The 27,349-nt window shown below is 48.1% G+C and overlaps 11 protein-coding genes across 11 annotated transcripts; 5 read left to right on the forward strand and 6 right to left on the reverse strand.

The window, feature by feature from the left end:
• Positions 1 to 155: 155 nt before the first annotated feature.
• On the reverse strand, positions 156 to 4,809 carry thtA. The gene is made up of 5 exons (XM_032080123.1): positions 3,914 to 4,809; positions 3,752 to 3,866; positions 2,129 to 3,701; positions 1,900 to 2,066; positions 156 to 1,847 (listed from the first exon to the last, which is right to left on the reverse strand). Exons 1-5 carry the CDS (start codon positions 4,480 to 4,482, stop codon positions 417 to 419), a joined length of 3,855 nt encoding a protein of 1,284 aa, XP_031937250.1. The 5' UTR covers positions 4,483 to 4,809; the 3' UTR covers positions 156 to 416.
• A 553-nt stretch (positions 4,810 to 5,362) lies between these two features.
• BDV37DRAFT_259168 (TBC domain-containing protein) lies at positions 5,363 to 7,209 on the forward strand. Its single transcript, XM_032083109.1, has 3 exons — positions 5,363 to 6,004; positions 6,054 to 6,176; positions 6,228 to 7,209. The coding sequence occupies exons 1-3, from the start codon at positions 5,749 to 5,751 to the stop codon at positions 7,112 to 7,114; spliced, it is 1,266 nt and encodes a 421-aa protein (XP_031937251.1). The 5' UTR covers positions 5,363 to 5,748; the 3' UTR covers positions 7,115 to 7,209.
• Positions 7,210 to 7,436: 227 nt separating this feature from the next.
• On the forward strand, positions 7,437 to 8,811 carry BDV37DRAFT_218795 (Yip1 family protein). The gene is made up of 4 exons (XM_032080124.1): positions 7,437 to 7,519; positions 7,575 to 7,626; positions 7,701 to 8,406; positions 8,470 to 8,811. Exons 1-4 carry the CDS (start codon positions 7,475 to 7,477, stop codon positions 8,570 to 8,572), a joined length of 906 nt encoding a protein of 301 aa, XP_031937252.1. The 5' UTR covers positions 7,437 to 7,474; the 3' UTR covers positions 8,573 to 8,811.
• On the reverse strand, positions 8,812 to 9,963 carry BDV37DRAFT_218804 (ubiquitin-60S ribosomal protein L40). The gene is made up of 4 exons (XM_032080125.1): positions 9,758 to 9,963; positions 9,665 to 9,671; positions 9,356 to 9,536; positions 8,812 to 9,145 (listed from the first exon to the last, which is right to left on the reverse strand). The coding sequence occupies exons 1-4, from the start codon at positions 9,840 to 9,842 to the stop codon at positions 8,948 to 8,950; spliced, it is 471 nt and encodes a 156-aa protein (XP_031937253.1). The 5' UTR covers positions 9,843 to 9,963; the 3' UTR covers positions 8,812 to 8,947.
• Positions 9,964 to 11,342: 1,379 nt separating this feature from the next.
• Positions 11,343 to 12,269, forward strand: BDV37DRAFT_218832 (SDR family oxidoreductase). The gene has a single exon (XM_032080126.1). It carries the CDS (start codon positions 11,407 to 11,409, stop codon positions 12,163 to 12,165), a length of 759 nt encoding a protein of 252 aa, XP_031937254.1. The 5' UTR covers positions 11,343 to 11,406; the 3' UTR covers positions 12,166 to 12,269.
• Positions 12,270 to 12,925: 656 nt separating this feature from the next.
• On the reverse strand, positions 12,926 to 16,157 carry BDV37DRAFT_297280 (uncharacterized protein). Its single transcript, XM_032090296.1, has one exon. It carries the CDS (start codon positions 16,113 to 16,115, stop codon positions 13,080 to 13,082), a length of 3,036 nt encoding a protein of 1,011 aa, XP_031937255.1. The 5' UTR covers positions 16,116 to 16,157; the 3' UTR covers positions 12,926 to 13,079.
• A 1,199-nt stretch (positions 16,158 to 17,356) lies between these two features.
• On the reverse strand, positions 17,357 to 19,260 carry BDV37DRAFT_259181 (3-oxoacid CoA-transferase). The gene is made up of 5 exons (XM_032083110.1): positions 18,856 to 19,260; positions 18,602 to 18,796; positions 18,158 to 18,544; positions 17,751 to 18,095; positions 17,357 to 17,694 (listed from the first exon to the last, which is right to left on the reverse strand). Exons 1-5 carry the CDS (start codon positions 19,115 to 19,117, stop codon positions 17,369 to 17,371), a joined length of 1,515 nt encoding a protein of 504 aa, XP_031937256.1. The 5' UTR covers positions 19,118 to 19,260; the 3' UTR covers positions 17,357 to 17,368.
• A 655-nt stretch (positions 19,261 to 19,915) lies between these two features.
• BDV37DRAFT_259183 (class I SAM-dependent methyltransferase) lies at positions 19,916 to 21,321 on the reverse strand. The gene is made up of 7 exons (XM_032083111.1): positions 21,299 to 21,321; positions 21,168 to 21,229; positions 20,993 to 21,039; positions 20,780 to 20,937; positions 20,664 to 20,720; positions 20,233 to 20,587; positions 19,916 to 20,178 (listed from the first exon to the last, which is right to left on the reverse strand). Exons 2-7 carry the CDS (start codon positions 21,196 to 21,198, stop codon positions 19,948 to 19,950), a joined length of 879 nt encoding a protein of 292 aa, XP_031937257.1. The 5' UTR covers positions 21,199 to 21,229; positions 21,299 to 21,321; the 3' UTR covers positions 19,916 to 19,947.
• A 1,670-nt stretch (positions 21,322 to 22,991) lies between these two features.
• On the forward strand, positions 22,992 to 23,906 carry BDV37DRAFT_297282 (uncharacterized protein; the record flags this gene model as incomplete). The annotated part of the gene is made up of 1 exon (XM_032090297.1): positions 22,992 to 23,906. One exon carries the CDS (start codon positions 22,992 to 22,994, stop codon positions 23,904 to 23,906), a length of 915 nt encoding a protein of 304 aa, XP_031937258.1.
• Positions 23,907 to 24,520: 614 nt separating this feature from the next.
• On the forward strand, positions 24,521 to 25,487 carry BDV37DRAFT_287134 (bZIP transcription factor; the record flags this gene model as incomplete). The annotated part of the gene is made up of 2 exons (XM_032088053.1): positions 24,521 to 24,668; positions 24,787 to 25,487. The coding sequence occupies 2 exons, from the start codon at positions 24,521 to 24,523 to the stop codon at positions 25,485 to 25,487; spliced, it is 849 nt and encodes a 282-aa protein (XP_031937259.1).
• Positions 25,488 to 25,559: 72 nt separating this feature from the next.
• On the reverse strand, positions 25,560 to 26,750 carry BDV37DRAFT_297285 (short-chain dehydrogenase/reductase; the record flags this gene model as incomplete). Its single annotated transcript, XM_032090298.1, has 3 exons — positions 25,560 to 26,224; positions 26,285 to 26,563; positions 26,672 to 26,750. 3 exons carry the CDS (start codon positions 26,748 to 26,750, stop codon positions 25,560 to 25,562), a joined length of 1,023 nt encoding a protein of 340 aa, XP_031937260.1.
• Positions 26,751 to 27,349: the final 599 nt, after the last annotated feature.

The following is a 27,349-nucleotide window of genomic DNA, read 5'->3' on the forward strand; positions in this document are numbered from 1 at the left end:
CGGCCGTCGAAGAACAGAGTGGCAAATTAAGCCGAAATTCCTCCACAAGGAAATTGAAAAAGAAAGACGGAGGTGAAAAGAGATAACGAGCACCTTTTCCCCCTGTGGTTGATAAGGTCCAAGGCTGGAGACTCGACGAGTGCCTTTGAGTGGGTAATAAGAATTTTGGGATGGTTTTGGTGGGGACAAATCCTTGGAGCTTTGATATCCGAGACGCCGCCAGTTGGCCGCCTCAGGCCGTCAAGGTACCTCGCCGACGAAATTAACCGCTTCTTTCTTTCCGTCACACTGAAATTTATACATCCCTTGCATATACTCAGAACAGAACCAATTCTTCTAATTCATTGGTCCTCCATTATGTTCTATTCTCAATGTACAGCATATGTGCATTCCAATTCATCTAAGATCCTCCCCATCTAGAATCCCACATGCAGTGTGCGCTTGAGCCACTTCATTACATCTTCAACCGGGTTCGAGGTTTCTCCAAGAAGGTCCTTCGACAGCTCTAAAAACCGTTCATAAATGGCCTGTGGCGAGCCAGTTTCCGGAGTCGAGGGACTGTAGAACTCTTCCGTAACTAGCATGTACATTAAATAGCCCGGCCCTCGGATCGATAAACGACTCAACACATCCCCATCGATGTGCATCTGAGAGGGCTGGAATTCAAGGGATTCGTTTCCTGCTGGGTTCCGCTGCCGTTTCCTTTTCAGCGTGAAAGGGCATATGACTGTGTCGCGGATGCACAAATTATGCAGCAAATACAGCAAACGCCATTCCTTCTCCTTCAGTGTCAAGAAGCGATACACTGTGCCGTTCATGGCTGTCCCATAGATCACTTGGCAGCTGGTAGGCATAGTGGAGTGCCAGGTGCCTGTACTGAGCCTCGTTATAGACGTAGAAAGATGTGCTTCGCACAATGCTACGGGCATCATCTTATCGTTCTCAGTTACTCTTCTCCCAGTCAATAGACTGATCCGGCCACCTCTGCTGGAGGCTAGTGTGAGTTGCATATTTCCTCCAAGATGGACATGGGAGAGCCCGTCATATTTATGCCGATCGTAAGCATGGAGCACCAGCTTTTCCTCAGATGCATTGAGGATCATAAGGGATTCCCTCGAAGTCGACATGTATAAGTAGGGCTCATGGGAGCTCATAGAAACCGCTGGAGACGGTACAGGGTACCTTGCTGCCCGAAGCCATCTCGTCTGTGAGAATTTGGGTTCTAATGGTACAATCTCATGCCCGGTTGAAACCATTAGCGTAAAGTTACCAAATGGTGCGATCGAATAAACCGGTCCCTCGAATTTGTGAACATATTTCACATTACATTCGATTTGCGAAGGATCTGATGACATCCTTGACGTCTGTAGAAAAATGACCCGGCCTCGGTCCTGTTGGTTTTTACGGGCCGTGCCGATAACAATGAAGTGATATTCCTCATCACCTTTCTTGGGTGTCCACTCCAGAATACAACTGATTTTCTCTCCGGCTGCTCCATGAGGCCTCCAGGGCCCGAGTCCATCAGGACCGCCGATGGCTTGCTGTGAATCGGGATCGACGAACTCAATGTAAGAGCGCGTGAAGCGCTTGATAGGATCTGCGTCGGTATCGAATTCAGTTCGGCTGTATGCCACAACCAAGCTCCTCAGGTACTGAGAATATGCTAACTTAGTGGCGCTGCCTGGCACACCTATTCTCCTGGGTACAGTCTTCTCAACTCGCTGCAAGGTGCAAACCATAAGTTGTCCGTCCGCGATGCAGAAAAGCGTATTAGAGAGACCTTCCACGTCCGAGTTCGCAAAGTTGGCCACTGAAAAGCTGTGGATACTTCTTGGGTGGTAGGCAGGCTGAGGCCATTAGCTGCTGCATCTGGGAGCGTGTGGGAATACTGAGACTTACATTATTCTGGTCCGTGATCCAAATCCTCTGAAGAGTACAGTCCGGCGCCGCACTGTCATGTGCGCACGATATTTGCCAAAATCCTTGCCCACAAGTTAATAACGCAAGGTCTCCTCTGCTCTGCACCTTCAGAGACGTATGGCCTAATCTTTGCGGGGTCGCCTGGGCTATCACTAATGCACACCATAAGTCAGCAAGACTTTAATCTTCAGATATGAGGTAGACATACCAATACTAGACACGGCGTTAACACTGTCGAACGTAACACCAAGTGGGAGCAAGATGCCACTTCGTAGGCCGCAGAGTAAGACAAACTTCTTCAACGGCCCGTTCTCTACTTTGTTGACAATTGCAAGGCTATCAATTGCCTTAGATATGTCCCCGTTATACGCTACGTCCATGGTTTTCTCGGACACGAACGTGATAGATTCATTCTCTATGATATAGAGAAATATCTTCCCATTGCCCGCGCCCACACAAATGAGAGACCCAAAGTCAAAGGTGATGACAGAGATGCAGACCGGTTCGAAATGCATCCTTAACGGCTCACCCACATCGATTAAAGCAACTTGGTCGCCAGATGGGGTTAGTCTTTTAGCATGAAGGTGCAGTCCACCTTGGTCGCGAACTGCGGCGACAATAAGAGATGCAGACACGTTTACGGCAGCTGCAGTGATACTCTGGTCATAACCAAACTCAAAACGAGAGCTCCGCATTGATTCAGAGGTTGCTCCAAGATGAATGGCCCTTTCCGTAACCTGGATAATAACACCTATGTCTGTGCTTCCTGCCGCTAGTGTCTGGGTTCCACAGTCCAGGCCGGAATCCGCCTCGTCAATAGCACATATCTCTTCTTCGAAATCAGCCGGCAAGTCCAGGAGGACGGAAGACATAGGATCGGATGTTAACACAATAACACCGCCACTTGTGCCAGTCGGCATTGTCCATATGTCTCTTGTTCCTGACAGGCCCTCCAAAGAGACGACCAAGCCTATTTGTGCCTCAATCCCGTGACGAAGTTCAACGATTGCACCCTGTTCGAAGGATGAAGTGGAACAAACGAACAGTCGATCGCTAGCGACGTCTGCAGACAACGGCATCTGCTGATTACGCGACTTCACAAGTACAGAGTCTGTGACAGGAGACCAGTTCATAAATCTTTGGACACATCTAGGATGATCTCGAGCCTTTTGGACGAATAGACCACCATCTCCTGTGTTGCCAGCGGCAACGAGTAGATCGCCGCCCTCGTTACCAAAGTGTAGAATATCGAATGCAGCATCGACGTCACAACAAAGTTGTCCCAGATGCGCTTGATTTTCGACTTCACCTTCGTTGCCGATCCCTAAGTAAGAGATTTGACCGTCCTCACGGCAAAGGTAGATATCGTCGTGCTTTTGGTTGTATAGCCAATTGCGCAATGGCCTTGCCCACCGAGTCCATAATGGGGACTTTCGAGATTCTCGATCAGGGAGACAAAGCGGATACCTGCTAGGCTGTCTCCGAGGATCTAGCCTGTTCTTATATACAGCCATTGTACTCGTTGTAACAAGCATAAAAGAGGACGTTTTAGTCAAGGGGATGAGCATTGTAGGTAATCTGTCCTCAAAAGGCAGTAGTCTCTTGGTGACTATTGGCGAAGCATGGCGCAGATGTTCGTTCGCATCCCACTCATAACATATTGCATGAGTAATCTGATCCTGCGCCACTAAAAGGAGGAGTAGAATCTTGCTGTCATCTTCCGGTCTTGGGTATAAAAACTCCATGAATATGATATCACCACCAACACGAAAGAAGCGTTCCTGTGCCGCAGCTTAATACATGAAGGCGAAATCTATAACTGTGCACATACCTCTGATATGGGGTCTAGTTGGTGATCTGCCATCTGTGACTGGAGAACTGGCGGCTGCTTCAAAGTAAAGACACCAAAATAATCAGAAGACGCACTAACTGCTACAGCACGAGATCTGGTAAACCTGTTAGCCATGCCCAAGTAAGTCAAAGAGATCACTACCTTGGCTCCACTGCAATATTTCGACCGAACCGCTCGAATGTACTGACATCACTTGGTAAGGGCCGATGGTGGTGGACGAATTGATCACTCGAGGTCGAATAATACAGGAAAACTAGTTCTCTTGACGCGAGACTTAACAGCAATATCTGGGGAGGCAACCCTATCTGCGGCTGTGAATTGACAGGTGCAGAGCTTGACCCCAATTTCATCTGTGCCTCCCAAGGTAACTCTGTGCCCACATTGATGGCTTTTGCTGCTATGATATTGGAATCAAAGTCCGACTTTGAAGTGACGTCCTCCAAATGGAAACCGGACACGGCTTCCTTGATTTGCAAGCTTCGCTCGCCGATAAAAACAACATCGTTTTGATGCTCACTTCTCAGGCGCGCAGGTAGTATCCACTGGACGATTGGACTTGGTATCAGCGTGCGAGACAAAATGCCTATTTTCGGGTGGGAGTCAGAAGAGAATAAGTCATCTTCTATCTCCATCTCATCAGCACCGTGGCGCTTTAGGGAGGCATTTATAGAATTGGGATTAGTGTCCTGGTAGTTTCTTGGGAAAGGCATAGTGGTCTGATGGAGGATTTGCAGTTTCCTGGACGGGTACCGTGGCGAATAGAATATTATTGGAAGCAATAGAATCAATGCAAGAAAGGTGAGTAAAGCTCTTCGAGGGAAGACCGGTAGGTTTTATTTAGCCAGGTTTTCGCTTGGACCTTCACAGATAACGCGATGCTCACACAGTGGCACAATTTGTTCAAGCAAAAAGAAGAGCAGACTTGGTGAAGAATAGAAAGGTGTTGGGGTCAAAGAAGAAGTTCTTCATGTAACATGGTTGAAGCTGTATAAGAATAATATCTCATTTTGGCGTGCCCCGAGCGGAAAAGGAAACCAGAATGTATTTAACCATGAGCTGCTCCTCGTCGCAGATGATCGAGGCAGCAAGCACCTGGCAACAGATGAATTTCTAACTGAGGGGCAATGTACCTGTTTGCATGACTTAGAACATCTCCTCGGAAGGCGAGTAGACCTGAGGACTTACTACAGCATATAGATCGCCATACAAGGGTGCTCCGTACCAATAGCATGCATTCAATAGGCCAGGACCATCCCCCTTTTGAGCATCCAAGCTTGAGCGGAACAAACAAAGGAACTAGTATGTGGGAATTGTGAATACAACCGCCAAGAAACGCATGGGTCCGTCTCCAGCTGCGGCCAAGTTCAACAGGAACTCTTGCACCACCTTTGGGGCACCGAAATACACAGTGCTGGCCTCTTAGTGCAGAATCGGTGACATTAAGTCATGGCAGCATTGTTTGAGAGGAACAGGGTATCTCCAGAGGCTGACAACAACTTCATGCCTTAGAGGGGCTGATGGATTGACGCCATGTTTGCTGTCTTTGGGGCGGTGGGCGGATCGGATAAAACCCGATGAACAGCAAATCACGGGACATAGCAGCTTCTAGCCTGAGGCCTGCAGTGATGTGTCCGCTTTAGACTCAGCTTGCATCTACTCCATAGCTCCTTCTTGTGTCCAATTGTCCATTCGGTATGCAAACCGCCCGCGCTAAAATGTCAATCTTCTGCTGATGCCCGCTGTCAACTATCAACGCAATCCCGCATCGGTCTGACTTGGCATGTAGCTCGTGGGGCCCTTGCCAGCTGGTAATTATAATAATAGCAATACATTTTTATCATCCATGGTCAGCCTACCAGACGAAATACTGATAAATCCTAATTCCTAAATCGACTGCCGTCTTTATTTGCTACCCCTATGAGTTAACAAACATCTGAAGGAATCATTTCATTCTTTTTTTTCAGTTCCAGCCAAAGATGGACCATCGTTCTGAATTCAAAGATAAACCTGAGAGTGAGGGCTCAGAGACATGTTTTGAAACAGCACAGGATTCTGTATCTGAAAGTGCATCTCAAGTTTTGGAGCGAATTCAAAATGAGGAAGCTGCAGCTCGCATTGCAGAGAAGGAAGATAAGATTCGCCGGGCATGCGAGATGCGCGATTTGGATGCGCTAGTCTCATATGCCACTTCAGAAGGTGGTTTTCTTCGCGATGACATTAGACGATTAGCTTGTAAGTCACCAACATGAATGGCCGTCACACTTCACAAACTAAGGAATAGGGCCTATCCTTCTTCAAAGCGACCGAGATCATGAGCTCGGGGACTGGGAAGACCTACCGCCACATGTCGATGAAGACCAAGTCCAGCTCGACGTGAACAGGTCGTTTGTCTATTATCCTAATTGTAGGTATCCTTGCATCCCGGGCTTCTACATACACTAAACCTTCTCTATAGGCAGTGACGAAGAGCTAGCTTCAAAGAAAGATGAACTGTCATATCTAATCAAAAAAGTGTTACGGCATTACCCAATGCTCTGCTATTTTCAAGGCTATCATGATATCGTGCAAGTTTTACTCCTGGTACTTGGGGGGCGGACAGCGGCCTCAGCGGTTACGCGGCTGTCCCTCTTCCGGATAAGAGACTATATGCTGCCCTCTCTTTCCCCGACGGTGAAACACCTCCAGCTCATCCCAGCAATCATGGAAAGAGCTGATCCTATCCTGCGGCGCCATATTGCGGATATCAAGCCATTCTTTGCGCTTGCAGCGACTCTTACATTGTATGCTCATGATATTCAAGAGTATAGTGACATCGCCCGATTATTTGACTTCCTGCTGGCTCGGGAACCAGTTGTTTCTATTTATCTTTTTGTTGCTATTATTCTTTCCCGGAAGAAGGAGCTGTTGGAAATCCCTGAAGATGAGCCTGAGATGCTACACTTCACCCTCTCGAAGCTACCCTGCCCTCTAAATCTTGAAGGTCTGATATCGAGCGCTGTGCAACTCTTCAATGACTACCCTCCAGAATCACTCCCGCTCGGGGCTTGGAAGAAAATTCCGCAGATCAGTGTACTGAAGAGTACTCGAGATATCTTCGAGAAACAAACAACTGAAGAAGCTATAGATCTTTTTGATAGACAAGTGCGACAACTGCGCTACGAAGAGCGGAAAAAGAAGGCGGTTGGTTTCTTGTGGCAGCACAGGAGAACAATTGGAACTGTGGCCGTCACGATTTTGGTTGGTGCTTTGTCAGTATGGATGAGGAAGAAGGGCTTTGACTCGACGATATGGTCGTATATCAATCGATTCAAGCTGGCTTTCCAATCTCACGAGCGCTTCTAGTCTTCTTCCACTTCATAATTTGTGGGGAGAGACGATTGGGTTAAAACGGCGTTTGTGTGTACAATATTACATTATTATACTACTGCGGATCAATTATCTCAGTAGAAAAGCTACATAAAAAATTGCCACCTTCATATTTGGAGGAAAGCGGAAAACTAGTAGAAAGAAAACTACTGCGTACATTTATAGTAGAAACTTAAGCAAAACATAGGGACATACCTGCTACTACCCGCGGGTCCCACAAATTAGTGGCTAGTGCGTGGCTGATTACGACCATGCCGCCAGCCGCTGATGTGTACTCTTCCACAACTCTCTACCTTCATACCAACATAGCTCTCTAGACATATCGAACAGCCCAACATGGCGAACCGGGGCTATGATGTGATTGTAGATGCGGATACCGAGGTACGTTCTCATTATCTTGCTTGCTCGATTCGAGACGATCTAATACTGGCTCCAGGGCGACCTTGGCCATACCGACCTTCAGGAGGACCTAGAATTCCATCCCTCCAGTACGTTTGTTCACCTATGTGGAGGCCATCATGGATTTCGCCAACAGGAATTACTAACACACTTTTCCTACAAGATTTCGAAAATGATCAGCGCAATGCCAAAGTGCAGCAGGACTCGACACCTTTTCTCGGCGGAGGTTCCTCCCGCGGTCGTGACAGGTCACCTGGGGGCACCCCTTCAAAGCATACCTGGTGGTCGATCCATTATTACGCGCAATTCTTTGATGTCGATACGAACGAGGTCCTAAGACGATGCGTCGCGGCAGTGTACCCGCGCAGTAACTTCCTCGATGTCCTGGAAGGCAACGCCGACCTGTACGGCCCATTTTGGATCGCCACCACCGTGGTCGTGATCCTCTTTTTAACCGGCACTATCTCGCAATGGCTCTCAAACAACGATGAGGAGCACTTCGCATACGACTTTACGCTTCTCTCTGGGGCTGCAGGCTTGGTCTACGGATATACGTTCGTTCTACCAATTGCCCTGTGGGGTGCACTGCGCTGGTTCGGCAGCTCCACTGCGGACTTGATTGAGTGCTGGGCGTTGTATGGATATTCGAATTTGATCTGGATTGCCGTTGCGCTGGTAAGCTGGAGCCCCCTGACTGCGCTCAATTGGGCGCTTGTTGGAGTTGGCTTTGGCTGGACCGTCTTCTTCCTGCTGCGTAACTTGTATCCTGTGCTGAGTGCTACGGATGCTAAAGCCAGCAAGATTCTACTGATTCTGGTCGTTGTGCTGCATGCAGGTTTCGCCATTGCGATCAAGATCCTATTCTTTGCGTAAGAGTCCCCTCAATACCCGCCTTCATACCCCGTTCCTTTGCTGATCAATCACACTTGCAGGCATGGAAGCCCGGTTTCCAAGAAGAACAAGGACGACAAGGAGAAGGATCATGATGACGAGAAGCATGACGATGACGACAAGCGACGCATGTTGGGCATGTAGGGGACCTGAGGCTCCTCCCAATTCCAATGTATCTTGGATCCGCTAGATGACTTGATGGATCTGCTCGGGCAGCAGAGCCATATTCCAAATTATGTATCGACATCGTGTTTTCATTTCTACGTTCGATGGTCTTTCATTGTCTTTGTAAAACTGTACCTAACCCCACAAGGGATTATGAGCGAGATTGAATTTTTACAATTCTTTTGATTGCAACTTGATCCGAGAGGGAGTCAACTATTAACATTTGACTTTGGCTGTAATGTTTCATCATTCTAACGCCGTACAAAACCTCCCAGGCTGCAATCGACTCATAACCCCCAGCAAGTCTCCACCACAGCAACGTAGAAAAACCGTAACAAGATAGATAGGAATCGTTTATTTGAGCTTCTTCTTAGGGCGGAGCTGGTTGGTGTGACCGCACTTCTTCTTACGGCAGTTGGTGGCACGGGGAGGAAGACGGGCGTAGCACTTGCGGCAGATGCTCTTATCGCAGTTGTACTTGGAGGCAAGGGCCTTAAGGGAAGGCTCGATGATACCACCACGGAGACGGAGAACGAGGTGGAGAGTGGACTCCTATAAAGTTGATGCCCATCAGCCGACCGGTCCTTTCACTCAACAATGCATATCCAAATTCCGAGACTCAATTTCGTTCCCAATATGATACCCGTGCGGTTTGATCTGCTACACCTCCCTCGCTAGCAAAACCGCATCGCACGTTCTTCATATCCGATCACGAAATGGCCACCTCCAAATCAATCACCTCGAGAATGGGATCCTTCATACCTTCTGGATGTTGTAGTCGCTCAGGGTGCGGCCATCCTCAAGCTGCTTACCGGCGAAGATCAGACGCTGCTGGTCGGGGGGAATACCCTCCTTGTCCTGGATCTTGGCCTTGACGTTGTCGATGGTGTCGCTCGACTCAACGTCGAGGGTAATGGTCTTACCCGTGAGGGTCTTGACGAAACTATCATCGGAATCTTGTCAGCAACAGTTTCCCCGTCATCGTTCGTGTCATCTCATTCGCAGCCGGTTCTGGGTCGCATCGGCGGGATTTAAAGGTTCACTATGGTGCGGAGAACGAGGGAAACCTACATCTGCACTGTAGACGCGCGAAAAAAAGGAACAGATTAGCTCATGATCCCGAGATCAATATAACGACACCACTTAATCGACGGAATAACATACTGGTTGCGATTTTTCGTTGTTGCTGGCTGACGATCGCTGAAAGGTCCGGTTGGTCGGAAGAGGCGATGACACTCAATTTCACCATTTCTCGCTTAGCAACCAAGTGGCCCACGTGATGCCTGGCACTTGCACGTGATGTACCCTAAGCCCTAGCTTACGGGTACGGATCTTGTCCTGTTTCATCATGATCCCCGAACATTCTGCCGCCGACGCCCGACCTTTCCGTCTCCACAGTTTCCACTCCACCACTTGATATGGAGACTGGTTAAGCAACTTAGCATACCCTAAACTCTTCTAGGTTATTTTGGGAACCTAGTGCTCACTACAATCTGCATGTACAGCTGCTAGAGATCGTTGCAGGCCTTATGACAGCTTTATATCGTGAGAAGTGAATATTTACAGCACCTTCCCTTCAAAATCTCGCAATATACAACAGAAATTAGCTTATCTATGATCTCTGCCTCAGGGAGGCTTTTGAGGATGTACTCTGATTGCAGCATGTTATCCTCTTTTTCGAGAAAATAGGGACTATATGCAGGCAACCCTTCTGCGTAGAGGTTACTGAGTATCTACCATGCAGTTCTTTGCATCTGACTGAGTGCTTGCACGGGACAACCAGGGAAAGGAAGGTTCTTGCTTTGTTGGAGGTTTATCGTGTTCCTTTTACATTTCCTTATCCGGCGACTATAATATTGTGCGTGGGTAAGGGTAGGATGGAGGTACTTTTCATGAGCATGGGTGCTACAAATAACGAATACTCTAAAATATGAATGATGGTCCTTCAACATTATGATGTCCTAAAAGCCCCATTCGTCGTTCTGCACTTCGACGATGACAAGAAACTCACACCTAAAAAATCCAAGAGACAATAGACAATTCTCCACACACAAAAGCCTCTCAAAGTATCTGCTGTTTGCAAAGCCACTTGCCGAGGGCTCTTCGAAGGGTATACAAGGTAGCAACAAGATTAGAAACGCAAGCGAGTCATATCCTGCTCTGACAGTAGGCCGCATCAATGGCTTCTAAAACACTCGAAAGAACTTTTCGCCGGAGTAACTCAATATCATCGAGGACGGATACACCATGCAATGCAGGAGTGACTCAAGTCTGTCTGTTGTCTTATCGTGCTCACTTGGCCTTGTGGAGAAGCCTAGGCCATCCAAGCGGGCGGTGCATGTCTCAGGCATCAAGGCCACTAGGGTTCCCAAAGGTGGGGTGATGATGTTGGCACCTCGACTTCCACTGCAGGAGGTGTGAACGCTAGATCACGCATATGTATACTGTGATGTAGATCAGGTTGCTGCAGGGTGTGCCCTAGCGTCTTATCGAACTATGAGGCAGAAACAGAAACGAGATGGAATGTTCTACTACTAGTAGATCAACCGACCAATCCAGTCTGAGAAACCCTAAGTTCTGACAAGAGAAGTGTGCTTAGTGCAGATGAAAAGTAAGCAAAGAAGGACTAGGAGATGTACCCAACTATATAAACCCTGGCCTCTCCACCGGACCGCCCCTTTGTCTTTCCTTTCCCCCCTTTACGTTAGTACACAGGGAAACGAACCACTGCTTTCCGAGTCACCACGCACTTCACTCTTGTACTCATTCCATAGATTCCACCGTGCCACTGTCTTCTGTCTACTACGTTAACCATGGCATCCGGCAACAAAGTCTACGTTGTCACTGGCGGAAACAGAGGTCTTGGTCTTGGCCTAGTCAAATCGCTCCTGGCACGACCAGCTACCACAGTCATTGCTTCTGTCCGCAATGAGGAGGCAGCCACCAGTCTTAAAGCGGAGACCCAAGCTGTCACCACAGGCGAGCAGAGCAGCCTTTACATATTCCAGCTCGACTTCTCATCGGCTATTGCACCCGAAAGGGTCATCGAAGTCTTCAATGCAGCCACTAGGGTAGACCGCATTGACGTCCTCATCTGCAACGCCGGGTACGCAGCGCCCATGGCGCCGGCCGCCTTGACTTCGGCTGAAGACCTGCGGGCATCCTTTGAAACAAACACAATTGCTCCCTTGCTCGTCTTCCAGGGACTATGGCCCTTGCTCCAAAAGTCCGCTGCGACGCCCAAGCTCATCAACATTAGTTCTTCCGTCGGCTCCATCGGCGGCCAGGAACCCGTCCCGGGCGGTGCCTATGGGCCTAGCCGTGCAGCGGGAAACTGGCTCACGCGCGCACTTCACGCCCAGCACCCCAATTTGATTGCCGTGGCGCTACACCCGGGATGGGTACAGACGCGGGCGGGAGACTTTGTCGCTCAGCAGTGGGGTTACGCAGCTGGCCCTCCCGAGACGATTGACAATAGCGTCAAGGGAATGTTGCAGGTGATTGATGGGGCTACACGGGAGACCACTTCGGGCAAGTTCATTACTTATGAGGGACAGGAGCTGCCGTGGTAGACCTCCCTCTGCCTTGACCAGTAGATGGATCCGAGAACGTTGATGCTTTGATCGAGGATTTGTCTTAGAAGCAGTACTATAGTATACTATGGCTGTCAGCATTCAGTTCTGAAGTTCAATCTTAGTGTGTTGTGATTATAGCTTGCCCTATGATACACTAGATATGTAGACATTTTCCTCTCCACCACCCCTTATGACTCCTCTTGTGACTTCCATGGAAGGCTATGCATGTCACATTATCTAAAAATAGATCAAGGGTTGTCGTATCGGCAGTCAGATTTCTATCACACAATTATGAATCTGTGATATTCGCTAGGCTTGGACTAAACCAAGAGATGGTTTATTGAGTCTCCAATATCAGATAGCATTTGGGACATATCTTCTGGAAGTTTGTACTTATGGTCCTGGATTCAGTCCAGAGAGATAGAGAGGTAATGCATCGTAGGGCATCAGAGACCTACCAATACATACGATTGATTAGATATACATCTCTTGGGGACATTATACCATGAATCAGTCTATAACGCTGTCCCAATCACACCATGCACGACTATGAGGGTATGATAGTAGGGCATATTCTTGAATGACCTTTTTCTATTTCGGGAATCTATCTAAGAATGCAGTAACCCCGAAAGGTAACGAGTCTCGCTAGTTATGCTTATTGTAGTTTTGAGGGTCTCTTTGAGGATGAACACTATGCTAATATTGGAAAAACATAAAATACTAACCACGACAATGACGAAAGAAGGACAAGAAAGGCCTGTCTATGTGGAGACGGCATTTCTTTTACCGGGACAATAAAATTCACAGAAAAGCAGGTAGCATGCATATCCGATTCAACGACGGTTCTGGACCGGCCATCTCATGGAAACGCGAAAGACGGTACCGGGTAGCAATAGTTCGAAATGCCATCATCAGTTACTAATATGTGGCATCTTGTAAAATCCTTTGCTCCCCCAGAAATCAATGAATTTGCCCAGCATCTTGGAATCGAATGGCACATATTGAATATTCGGTGCATCTTTCAGGGCAGCAACAGTGTTGGAGCTATCGTAGTGAGGCGTATCCCTACTTGTCTCAAACCTGGTGATTCCATTCAACACTGGCTCCTGGAGTAGTGGCATCACAGGGAGCAGGGGATTATCCATATCGCTTGTTCTCTGTAGCATGCGAACCCAGTCCCAGTAGGGGATATGCTTCAATGGATATCCGAGGTTCCTGATTACATCAACGGTCTGTTCGAGGTTCACCGAGTCCTTCGGGTCGGGAGCAACCAGACTGTATGATCTGCCAAGGTTTTCATTGCGAGAGGCGATGTGAAGGGTAGCATCGAGTACGTAGTCTATAGTCACATACTCCATTCTCTGGCGTGGAAGAACCGGAAATGCACCCAGTTTGATACTGCCGACTATCAAGCGTGCAAAGAAGTCATCCGGATTGCCAGCCCCGGTTTGGGAGTCACCGACAGTGAATCCAGGCCGGTAGATGGCAGTGGGAAGACCACGGTCGCGAGCTCGACGGACCATCATTTCAGAGACCCATTTACTTTGGGCGTAGCCGATGTCGAATGATAAGCCTCGAACGTGGCGCTCAAGAGGCTCGTCTTCGAGACACCTACGGGTCCCGAATACCAGGCCTGTTGGGCCCCATGCGTCGATGCTGGACATGAAGTGGAAGGCCTTTCGCCGTCCACTAGCAGCAAGATCTAACATGTTCTTCGTTCCCAGCGTATTAGAGTCAAAATGGGCTTGGTATGGATCGCAGAAGTTAACTTTGGCCGCCAGATGGAAGACCACACTTGCCCAGTTGGCCAGCCAGTCAAACTGCTCTGCTGGGAGCCCAAGCAAATCAAGAGATATATCTCCAGTCAAGACTCTTAGTTTGTGCATATGTGATTTTGATTGGTCCCAGAGATCATATTGCTCCAACGTCGCCTCCACTCTGTCTCGAGGTGTAATGCCGTTTTTAGCCCGTGCGACGCACACGATCTCTTTGACTGTAGGCATCCGCAGGAATCTGCTCAGAAAATTGACACCGAGGAATCCAGTGACACCTGATATGAATACTTTTCCTTCATTTTCTGCTTGCCAATCAGGCACCGCATGCAGAGAGTCAGCGATCTTGGAGTGTGCGATCCACTTGTCTGCTTCGACAGGTGCATTTCCTCCTTCAGCAAATTCGTCAAGGTAATTAACCAGATCACAAAGTCGTGAGTTCTCATGAAGTGATCGCATAGAGATCGTCTTTCCTAAGTGATGCCTCAGTTTATTTATCAGAGCGGCGCACTGAAGAGACGTTCCTCCAAGTGCAAGGAAGTCATCCTCGTTGTCGATGTTGTCCCTGTTCAGCAAGGATGACCAGAGAGACTTCACGACACTTTCAGTGCCGCTTCCATGGCCATTTGTCTGTTCGCCATTGGCGACCCCTTGCCTCTCTTGACTCTCTCGATACTGCTGCTCCAATGCTTTCCGATCGACCTTATCATGCGCCGTCATGGGATACTCCGAGCAAAAAATGAAATCCCTCGGAATCATATACGATGGCAATCTCTGTTTGAGGTATTCAGAGAGTGTACGTGCACGAACTGTATTAGCAATAGCAGGTATCACGAATGCAACAAGGAAAGGCTCTTCGTGTTCGTCTGGTGAAGTAATTTGCCGTACGACAGCACCGGACAACAAATCGCTTGCATGGAGGGTTTGTTCGATTTCTCCTAATTCCACGCGGAAACCATCCTGCTTTACTTGATGGTCTGCGCGGCCAGCAAACTCAAGGACGTCAGGTGTAGCTACACGATACCTTGCTAGATCGCCGGTTCGGTAATATTCGATTCCATGTAGGGTGACGAAGCTGTTCTTATTCTCCTCCGGGCGGTTGATATATCCTGTGGTCATACCGGGCCCCCCAAGAAGGATCTCGCCTACCTCACCGGGTTTCGTAACGGGTTTCAGGTTTGCATTTACAAGGCACAATTTAGTTTCCCCAGCTGGCCCACCAATGGCTAAGGAATCATGCTGGAGCTCTTCAGCTTTAATTTCGTGCATGGTAGAGTACGTTGTTGTTTCTGTTGGGCCATATGTGTTCCAGAGATGTTTTGGAGGTGCAGAGGATTTCATGATGGCCTTTACGGCAGCCACACTGGGTACATCTCCGGCACTCAGGACAAGTCGAACACCGCGGAAAGCCGTAGGACAGGTGAAGCCAGTAATAGAAAGTAAGGCCGCCGTCAAGAATATCACCGAGATAGCTTTCTCTGCGATGAACTCTCGGAACGCGAACGGATCAGTCGCAACTATGCGAGGTACGGGGACCATTGTTGCGCCTGCGACCAAGGGACCGAACACTTCGAAGAGAGAAATATCAAAGCCAGGGTTGTTGATAAGTGCAACGCGGTCAGAGGGTTCCAGCGGCGTACAAGCTGTTTTAGTCACCAGATGAATAATAGCTCTTTCTGGTATCTGAACAGCCTTGGGTCTTCCACTTGATCCTGATGTGAACAAAATATGGCTGCGATATTCGTGGTCTGGGTCATGGACCGAACCGTTTCCTTGGCTGTCTTTCCGCATATCGGAAGTAACATGAGGACTCTGGCTTGTTATAGGAATCACTGTGTGTTCAATATTATTGGCAATGTCTTCCTTGTCAGAAAGAATATATTTGGCTCCGATATCAGCGAGCATATCATTCAGACGAAGCTTGGGCGTCGATGGCTCGATCGGCACACAGGTCAGTCTTGCTCTGATGACCGCAAGCTGGGCAATGACTAGTTTGGAGTTGATTCCCTCTATGATGCAAATCGGCTCCTCGGGGCTCAAGTCGTAACTATTCAACACCAAGGCTAGCTTGTCGACTTCTCGTCCTAGGTCCTTATAGGTCAATTTCTGGGTATCGTCTTCGATAGCGATGGCGTTCGGCCTCTGGCTAACGTGAGTGGAAAGGTAACGATCCATTCCGATGGATGCAATAAGGGGCGAATGCCTTGGATAGAAGAATAAAGCAGGTAAATATCCAATGATAATGGATGTCAATGCTGTCGCTGTCAAAAGTTGCAATGCTCGTTTTCAATGTTTTGCTCTGGGCATCCTGTACAGTATCTCGAAACCCTCCACGACCTTATATGTCTTTTCGACTGCATTATAGTACTCCATACATGCTTTGAAGATGGCGGCATTCGTCATTTTCATGCTCAATGATCACCTATGATGGAATGTGCTATTATCCAAGAGGCAAAATTGTTGGATTAATGTTTTTTCTCTCATAGTCACCCAGATCGACATTTGAGGAACTGTATCTCATTCAATAACAAGTATATTCCCCTTTTTTGTCCAATAACGGGCGAATGATGTTGCTTATTGAGGGATGGGGGTTGAGAGTAAAGCTTCAATCAAGATGGATATGAGCGACGTCAGGATATTGAGGGTCGAGCAACCAGGAAAGTCAGCAACAGGCCTGGTTATTCCAAAGTTTAAAGTGCCGCTATACCGACGTTGTATTGGATATATTTCATGTCAACTAGCTTTCTTGAATTCCGGAAAAGAATCGACCTGACGCTCATGCTGCATGCATGAGTGGGTCCGATGATGTAGTAGTCCACCATATGTCCTCGCCACTGCATTGGTTGAGGGTCAGTGCATCGGGTACTCAAATTTACTTTCTGAGAAGAAAGAATCTGGCCACTTGAGGCACAGTTTTCTGGTCTTCATGGAAATAATGATTGTAGACTATCTACCTACAAGAAAACTATAGGGTCGGCGTCGGCGGTGCTGCAGATTAACGAAGAAGGCAACTGTTGCATGAATTGAATTGCATGGACTATATAAACATTTGATTGGCAGGATGATTAGGGCTAGTATGACAAGGAGACACTTGCTAGTCGTGATACGGGAGCGATGAGGTAGAAGTGCTTCTTGTCATAACTCCCACGTGTCTCTTTTCCGTATCAGGTTTATGTCAAACTTTATAACCTCATGCCTGCACTACGTGCATGTTCAGAACCCATGGCTTTGAGTTGTAGCCAGAGACCAATAACTTATAGCGACTGGGGTCAGTGAGTGATGACTTGATTTCGAATGCCAAATACAAATCGGACAACCGTTTCCCAGCGTCGACGGCATAAGAGCAGGAAATGATTAATAATATTGAGACACCTTCATAGCCAAACCGAAATCAATTGAACGTTCTATATGTGCATGGATATCTATAATTACAACATGGGCTTCAAGTCATCCGCAACCTTGAAAGGAGCGGCGGTCTTGCTGCGGATCTCCTCAACAGTGACACCCTCAGCGTGCTCGGCGAGGGTCAGACCCTCAGTGGGGCTGACTTCAAAGACGGCCAGATCAGTGATGATCTTCCACACGCAGCGGGGGCCAGTCAGGGGGAAAGAGCACTCAGGCAAGATCTTGGGGTTGCCCTTCTTGTCGACGTGCTCCATAGTCACAACAACCTTGGTCTTCTCGGGGTTGGCGACCAAGTCCATGGCACCACCGACACCCTTCACCTTACCAGGAAGCATAAAGTTCGCGAGATCTATGGGCAGCTGTTAGAGGGTGACGGAGAATTCAGGAACAAAGTCGAAGACCTACCTCCATACTGGCTCACTTGGAGAGCACCAAGCATAGTAAGATCAATACGTCCAGAGCGAATCATACCAAAGCTCTCTTGAGAGCCGAACACAGAAGCACCCTTGGCCAGAGTGACAGTCTCCTTACCAGGGTTGATGAGGTCAGGGTCTTCCTCACCGGGCTTAGGGTAACCACCAAGTCCCAGAATACCGTTCTCGGCCTGGAGGACAACCTCCACGCCTTCAGGGAGATACGAAGGAGCGATCAGGGGCATTCCAATACCGAGGTTGACATACATTCCGTCGCGGAATTCCTTGGCAGCACGCTTGACGATACGCTCACGACGGGCGGTGGCTTCACCGGAACCTAGGTGATTGTGAGAAATGAAATTATGTTGAAGAAAGGAAGAAGATCAAGAACGGACTCACCGGCCTTGAGCATCTCGCTAGGGTCCTTGGCGAATGTGAGCTTTTCAATCTGCTTTTCACCCTGGCTCTGAATGACCTTGTTGACGTAGATTCCCTGCAGGTGGATATCCTCGGGGTCGATCTCTCCGACTTCGACAATGTGGTCTGCTTCAACAATGGTGTACTTGGCGTTCTTGGCCATGGCCTCGTTGAAGTTGTTCATCGCCTTACGGAATTGGCAGTTACCAAGCTTATCGGCCTTGTGGACCTTAACCAGGGCGTAGTCACCGAAAATAGACTCTTCCAAAATGTAGTTCTTGCCGTTAAATTCGCGGGTTTCCTTGGGCTTGGACGTTTCCGCCACAGTGCCATCCTTGTTGTAACGTACGGGGAGTTCACCAGTTTGCACTGTTTACTGTCAGCTCGTCTGGCCTAGCAAAGGTAAAGAAGTTCGAGAAGACGGACCAATTGTTCCATAAGCCGCGGGAGTATAGAAAGCAGGGACACCAGCTGCACCAGCAGCACACTTTTCAGCAATGGTACCCTGGGGAGTAAGTTCCAATGCGAGGTCACCATTCAGATACATTTTTTCGAAGACCTTGTTTTCACCAATGAACGAAGCAATCATTTTACCGATTTGTCCGGATTCCAGCAACTGTCCTGTTTGGTATTAGCTGACATCCTGCTGGCGTCGCAGCCATCTTCCTTTAGCAACGTACCAAGACCAGCACCCGGCATGCCGGCATTGTTGGAGACCACGGTCAAATCAGTGACCTCCGGACGATCACGCACAGCGTTGATCAAAGTATTGGGCACACCCGAGAAACCAAATCCTCCAACCAGGAGAGTAGAGGACCCTTTCAAGTCCTTAACGGCTTCCTGAGCTGATTCGCATAGTTTATCAATTGCTCTTCTTGAAGTTGAGACGGAGAAGTTCCGCCGCCCTACTGGGCGGAACATAGAGACGAAAGGTCGCGACATCGTGCCGACCAACCTTTGACAATGGACTCAAAACCGCGGTGAGTATGAAACTGAGGAAAGGAAAAAGAAAGAAGACGAAGAAGAAGAGAGGGCAATAAAAAGAGATCCATAGCGGCGCCGCCACCGTAGCGACCCCAGCTCCGACCCCAACATGATGGTCGATAACCAGCTACATTTTCGGTAAGATACAAAGCCGACAAAGTGATTATCCGCCTGGTCGTCGCAGACCGCTTTGCCGCCTTCCGAAGCCGGGCCCACCGCCGGCTGAGGTTTGGGGTACTACCGCGTATGGCACTGTATTCAAACTACAGTATCGCGGAGGGAAGAACCCTCATCCCCGCGGGGGAATGGAGACAACTTGGGGCCTTGCATCGGATGAGTTCAAGTTCTAGGTCAATTTTCAGAGTGGGCTTTGATCTCTCACTATGAATTAGGTCCCGACTTGCACCTATAAGTAGAATGGTATAACCCATTGGAACACTTTCGAGGTCGATCTTAAGAACAAGATCAGATCGATTAGATAAAAGCGGTACGGATAGTCGTCGGAAATGTCACGTATCGATTGTAAGTTACCATTCCGACAGCGGGAGTCACATCGGCAATGGGTTTCTTACATCCTCCTAACAACTCTCTAATTACCTTGTTAATAATGTCAATCCTCCTTACTAGCCACAGTTTGTTGAGGTTTGTTGGCTAGATTGCCATGCTCCTTGGGCCATTGATTCCAATATCAAGTCAGCGAGTGTATATATATGTCAAAGCGACTGTATGTATGTATGTATGTATGTATGTATGTACAGTATTAATCAAGAACTTACGACGTCGTGACATCAAGGCTTCCGACCATAGACGACATGGACTGGAAGATATAGATGCAGTGATCGGTCGAAGAGTTCCTTCTTAACCTTATCCATCAATACTTGCATCTCCTCTTCACTCCAACCAAGGACTCTCGTGAAAAGTGCAGGCGTGTAAGCCTCAATGGCTTGCAGCTCCCCAACGAACCCAAACTTCCCGAGTTCTTTCATTCTCGCATCCTTAGGCCAAGTACCTAGGGGTATCTGTATTCCAGGCCGAGTTAGAATGATACACTGGTATACAGTTCGCCTACTAACCTTAAGTAACGTTTCAGTAACGTCCACAAAGCCAACATCTTCCATTTTCTGTTTCCAATGACAAGCGTCATCCAACGGCTTACCGAACTTTCTACCACCCTCACGGATTTGTCTCATCCACTCTTGAGCAGTGACAGCCTTTTCGGCGGTGTCATCATCGGATAAGAAATGGGCGCTGACAGCTTGGAGTTCAAAGTAGCCGCCAGAGCTTGTATGGTCAAATACTTGCCGAAAAAGCTTGTCGACGTTGCCTATACACCCTGACAGTTCACGCGCATGGATATAGTCGAATGGCGTTTTATACATCCAGTCTGACTCAAAGTCGTCTATCTCAAACTGGCAATTTGGCGGTACCCTGGAAAAAGCATAAGCTCGAATCACTCCTTGAATTACAGTAGTGAAGAGAGGGGAGAAAGGAAAAGTCTCTATACCACTTGGGTTGGATAGGGCTTAAATCGTTACCAATAACCTGAGCATTTTCGTGTTCGCTATAAGGTGGTGTGGATGTTAACGCATGAGAACGTGGGCGATAATTATGCATCCTTACTCCGCAAAATCTATGGCCCAAAGTCCGGTCCCAGTGCCCAGATCAAGAACACGTTTGGGGCTCTCGTCAAGAGGCGCCAGATGAAGCTTTCGTTCCAGCAATAAAGAATATATATGGTGCACCAGGCCCATGCGGTCTTGTTCTGCTTCGTCATTCGGCTATTGGAGACTTAGCAATCCGTATAATGGGTTAGTTATGCGATGCGCTATCTACCCCTATATATATTCCTTCACGATAAGCGTGATAGCGACGTCCATTCTATTAAGATTTGATTAGCTTAAATCCACTACCTAATGTGTTTCCTGCCCATACCTCATATCTAATCATGTCAAAGACACCGTTTCAGCCAGGCGAACGTTCAGAGTTTGTGGGGCAAGCACCAGGAGATCATACCTATAATCGGTAATGCTAGCGCTCATTGAGGTCAACCCACTTGCCGAGGTGAGAGCTCTGCAATGCGCTGTTAGTTATGCTCTCTGCTGGTGTTTATTGATCCCCCAGAAGAAACAGGGAACGAACGAGTATTCATCGCCAGCATTATTTCCTCCACCGGAGGAGTTATCCTGGGCCATGTCAGCCAACCACATAAAGACCCTGCATTGAGACGCGTACATCGATTAGTAAAGGATCTGCTCCGAGTACAGACGAATAGTGAGCTTTTTGGGACGTTTCTTCGGACATTTTTCTCAGCAAAGAAGCAAATGGAACTGAAGCAGACGTAATTTAAGACCTTTTTTTTTCATCTTAGAGGGCGGACGTTGTGGTTTAAAACAGCTGCCCTTCCCGAGGCTTCGTCCTTGAGATATCCCTGTCAGTGGACCGGGGAGTAACTCGAATGGTGTGATAAACCGATCAAGGTGGCATCGTGCCCACTTTTCTTTACTTTACGCTGCCACTTGTGCCGGTCTGATTTGCAAAGAGCCACTAATCGCAGCGTTTAGTGGAGCATTACCTAACATGTGAGGGAACCATCTGCACTTGGGTGCGTAGTGTAGCGTAACATTCGGGCGATTAGACTCGGATAGTTAATTTAAATTGACAGTCTGATTGGGCCAAAGCGACTAGCGTCAACGGTCAACGCTGTAGAAGACACTAAGTTAGAGATCGACTTTCCCCAACGTGGATGCTGGTTGTCGTTATGGTACTTTTGTCGCCGCATCAATTGCTCCATATCTTTGCCAAATTACACGACCCTATAGTCGAGACGCGATCTAGACAGACAGCTCTTGCCCCACGATCTTAGTACTACAGTCACTTGGACACTCTCAGATACAATATCGAGTCTAGATGCTTTCGACGGCCCTATCTCCGTGGGTATCCAAGAGTTGGGGCCGTTTGTTTGACAGTCGTGTGAGCTCATGTGACACGTTGACCCTAATGATGAATTTAATCCAATGAGTTTACACAATAACACCAATAACCAACTTGCAGATATTCTCCTCATCACTATTTATATGAGGCTTACCAGAGGGTATTTTGGCGGGAGGTAATCCGTATAGTAAGTCAAGTATGATAGCACTATTTAGAGGTTAGCCAGGCTTGTTTACAGCTTTACTCCGAGAAGCCAGAGACTGTCATTGATCAGAATAACAGCAATGCCCTACGAACTTTGCCTTTGGCATCATCATCACCAGTAACACAGCTAGCCAAAATTATCTGCATCGCCACAGTGACATTTCGAATGCAGCTTCGTCTACCCTGTTGTTTGAAATTGCTAAGCATAGGTAGGGCGATTGTACATTCATTGGATGACGGATTTTCAACCAATCGTTGATGAAATTCGAGTAACATCAATCCAATACTAACTGGTGGATCCATACCTTCTCATCCAATAATCAATGAGCGAATACCTGATAGTGGATACCATCCATGATCCATGGATGTACTAGTAGTTGGATGACACAATTTCAACCAATCATCATATCCGCTGCGCAACTATACTAGATGATGTTGATGCAGAAAGTAATTTACCGGTCGGATTTTGACGAAAGGTTTCTGGCCAGATTCTGGCTAGAGGGCACTCTGTGCCTATATAATGAAGCACGGCCAAAGGAGTCAGGTAGTGGCTCTAAAGGAAAACTCTTGTCGCCAGACCTGTGTCTCCTAATCATCAACCTTCGGTTTCTTCTCATTGTACCACACTTGTTCTTTAGCTTAACCTACGTTACTTTCCCACGACAAACTCCCAGCGCAGTGCCGAGTCAACCCTATCATGCCTACATTCAGCAGTCAGGACATTCCTGATCTCCACGGCCAGGTTATAATCGTCACTGGAGGCAACGTGGGTCTTGGTTATGAAACCATTCGCCAGCTCAGCCAACATAACCCGGCTACTATCTATCTCGCCGCCCGATCCCAACCCAAGGCTGAACAAGCCATTGCAGAGCTAAAACAGCACAATCCAAAGTCCACCAACATCCGTTTCTTACAGCTCGACCTTGCATCGTTTGAAAGCGTCAAAGCAGCAGCGGCAGACTTCCTTCGTCAAGAGTCCCGCTTGGACATTCTGATCAACAATGCCGGCATCATGATGACCCCAGAGGATGTCACCAAGGACGGATACGAGATCCAATTCGGCACCAATGTCCTGGGCCCAGCCTTATTGACCCAGCTGCTTCTACCAACTCTGCGCAAGACGGCAAAAGTGAATAGCCAGACCCGTATGGTCATGCTCTCTTCTGCCGCCCACGCCCGCGCGCCCACTGACGTTTACAACTTTGATGAGCTTCGAACGAGCGCCCCAAACCGACATACTACTGAGCGATACACGACGTCCAAACTCGCCAATCTTCACTATGCGAGAGCTTTGGCGGAGAGGGAAGCGGGAGTCAAGATTATCCCGGTCCACCCGGGTATGGTAGCCACGAACCTCCACCATGCCTCAACGGGGGCTTTTCTTAAACCCTTCCTCTATGCCGCGATTTTCTTGGCTGGAACGCCAGTAGAGAAGGGCGCCCTTTCACAAATCTTCGCGGCTGTAAGCCCCGACGCGAAACACGGACAGTACTATGGGCCTATTGGGAAGGCGGAATCTGGTTCTAAGCTGAGCCAGAATCATGATCTTCAGGAAGAATTGTTTAGATGGGTCCAGGGCGAGCTTTCAGGACATAGCGAGATAACTTTCTAGAGATTGCACTTTCTTTTGTGTGTGTGTGTGTGTGTGTGTGTGTAATAGGTGCGTAATATTAATTATGTATTGCTATTTTATGTTTGTATATTTCTTCAATGCCTTAAGCCTTGATTTGCAAGAAATGAAGTCTTTGTTAAATCCTCAGTATTCTGTCTAGCCTTAACTACGCTGGCATTGTACAGGGCTTTGCATGTCCCGTGTGGATCTGAAAGTCGAAATTCTGCTTCACCAGCTCCTCACTCAACATCCAAAATCTTTCCGCAAAGACACAGTTTTTAGCGACTATTGCAGTGCAGGGTGTAGGAGTATATACTTAGTTACTTCATTCACCCGAACTATATACCCAATTGTCGGTGATTGGCTGAAAATCTGTCATCCGGCTGCATCCATGGATCCCACAGACGGTGGATGTGGATAAAGGATCCGTTTCATAAACATGGTGCTGAGTTTAGTGATCCACCTTTGCCACCAGGCAGTCGAGTGGAGTCGCAATCGGAACCTTCTGCAGCTTTACTCTTTCCGCGCCTTTCGTTCTTCTCTGTTCTCCGAAGTCCGTACTCCATCCTCTTGCAAGTATATGTGTGATGATTACTACCCATTCACAGGACAACATGAAGGATACTGTCTCCACATCACCCCTCGAGCTTGGTCTAGTGTCCTCGCAAGAGCGGATCCCTCGGCAGGACGACGACTGGACTGGGATCACAGATCCTGCTCTTCGGAAGAGGCTGCAGAATAAGCTGAACCAACGTGCTTTGCGTAGGTCCCCTGGACGCACACCTTGACTCTCTATCACGGCATTTTATTATTCTGTAGCTTACGACCTTTGTTGATTATTTTCACAACCCAACCTCGGCACAAACTAACTCCTTTATAGGAGCAAGAAAGCGCCATGACCGGCAAAAGGCTCTTCTTTTGCAGTCCAAGAATGACAAGGCAGACTCGCGGCGCTATGCATTAATACTTCCACGGCCAGACCAAGTCAAAGGGCCGCAACAGATGCCTCGACCCACAACGCTCTCAGAGGCGGTAGCAATGATGATGCGCTTCAACACAGAAGCGTATGAGAGATACTATGCCGCAGATCCATGCCTCGACCATCTATTTACCTTGAGCAAATTCAACGTTCTCCGTGCCTTTTTGGATAATATGGCAGCCCTTGGATTACGCATGGATGCAATGGGAGAGGACGTCATCTCTCCCTTCAGTACTGATATGCCGGGACCCCGCGATAAGGAAAGTATCCCAGCTGCTCTCCTTCCCACCGCTATTCAATCCTTAATACCTCATCATCCCTGGCTAGATTGTTTCCCGTTTCCGCAAATGCGGGATAATCTTGTCATGGCCGATGAGTCATTCAACGATTGCGAGCTGTGTACTGATATGATGGATTCCACCACTGGCGATATCGGGGTCATGGTCTGGGGTGATCCCTGGCTTCCGCAGAATTGGGAAGTCTCGGAGGTGTTCGCTCAGAAGTGGTCATGGGTCATCAAGGGGTGTCCAGACATCATTGTGCACAGCAACTATTGGAGAGCTAGACGAGGGCTAAAGAAACTGAAACTGAACTTTATGTAATCGGATGTTGCAGATTTACATGTTCCTCACTGCAGTAACAGTGAAGACCGTCCTATGAAGTACAGTCTAGCATCATGGCTCCACGTCCGGTGCACCACGGACCTTTGCAAAGACATCAAGTGTATGTTGCCAGATCGAACTTCTCACCCCTTCCGCACGGTAAACCTCCATGATCTTGCTGGGTTTATATGTCGACCCGGTTGAACTAAGTCGATAAAACCCACTCCCAGGGTGACCATCAGAACCTTCCGCAGCATCAGGTATACCATCCTTGTATTTCTGTGGAGGAAACCGTGGACTCGACGCGGCATACAGATGTCTTTCTCCACTTTCGTTTAAATCAGTCACCCATGGCCTGGCGAGAACCATCAAGGCGGTAATAGCATACTTAGTAGCAGTGCTGAAGTTTCGGTCAAGGCGTGTCTTAACAACTCCTGGGAAAGAGTGGATAAACGAGATCTGTGGGTAAGATGCAGCTAGATGCTCCATTGAAACAGAGTTCATGGTGATTGCATGTTTTGCGCAATTACGAAGGGAATAGTGGGTTTTAAGAGAGAGATCATCAAGTTGAAGAGCAGCTTCGCCTCCGGCTTCAAGAACCGAGACTACGCGAGACAGTGGCAGCCCATGCTCACTGCTGTCACCAGCCTTCATAAGTTGCGGTAGGAGATTTGTCACAAATCGCATCCGGGAATAATAGTGAAGGTTCAGTTTTCTGTCTAGGCCTTCGTCGGTCTCTTCAGATAAGAAGGATCAGTATCAGGCTAGTGGCTTGATTCGAAGTAGGATCATCATACCGTCACGACCGTTCGTTGTCCCTACCCCTGGGCTCAGAAATAAGATATTGACTTTATCCTCCTTCTGCTGAATGGCACTGCACGCATCATCTACTTCACGCAACAAAGAGACGTCTGATTTGATGAAAGTGACTTGTGACTCCGGTTTTATCTGGTGCAATTCTTTGATAATGTGCATTGCTCTTGTCTCATCTCTGCCGATGAGGTAGGCACGAGAGGCGTCTGTGTTGCGTATAAATGCGCGGGCCGTCGATTCCCCTATTCCGCTAGTTGCACCGACTTGTGTGTGTGTTCAGTAGAAATACTTGCAAAGACCATCCTGACAAATGACGATGTATGAAAGCTTGCTCGCCACAAGACCAAGGGCAGCAAGCATCTGTAACTTACCAAAGACAGCGACCAAGCCTGATCCATAGCGACGAGTGATGCCGGAGTTGTTGTCTAGTACTGCAGCAACCGACGCCATCTTTTCTCTTCAGGATTCTCGATTAGACTGTGAAATCCCACACGGTTGACTTGGGGTATTTAAGCTGTTGATAAATGTGACTTGCGACAAAGTAAACGTTTTCTGCAACTTGGCAGTCTCAGTGTAGTCCTGACGCTTGCTTGTGATTGGAGAACGGAGCGTCATCCAGCCGTTCGTGGGCCGGGGCTTCCGGCAGGCTTATTCTAGCTTAGGATACCCTGAGTCTATTGTTTTATTAACTCTCTTAGGTATCGCGAGTCTTGCCAATACGTCTAGCGTGTCATAGCTTGGATCAATTCCATGTCTGGGTCAGGGCCATAGATAATCCAGATCATACTATCTGTGTCGATCATTAGAGGATAGTAATAGTTGAGAAAAGTCTCGATACTAACACAATTCACGACCAATATATGTTGCTCCTTACCTATCCTGAATTTGAGCATGAATATCAATAGTCAAGAGGACGCTCCAAAGTCGTAGTATAAGTGGTTATACTCGTACTAGCAAATAGGGCTGCGGGAGACCGGGGTCGGCAATTGAACGGCTCCGCAAATGCCGACTTTTCCCCCGCTTGCCGCCAAGAAGGTTGTAATTTATCA

Source organism: Aspergillus pseudonomiae (genome assembly GCF_009193645.1).
Source record: "Aspergillus pseudonomiae strain CBS 119388 unplaced genomic scaffold BDV37scaffold_87, whole genome shotgun sequence".
NCBI classification, from domain to species: domain Eukaryota; kingdom Fungi; phylum Ascomycota; class Eurotiomycetes; order Eurotiales; family Aspergillaceae; genus Aspergillus; species Aspergillus pseudonomiae.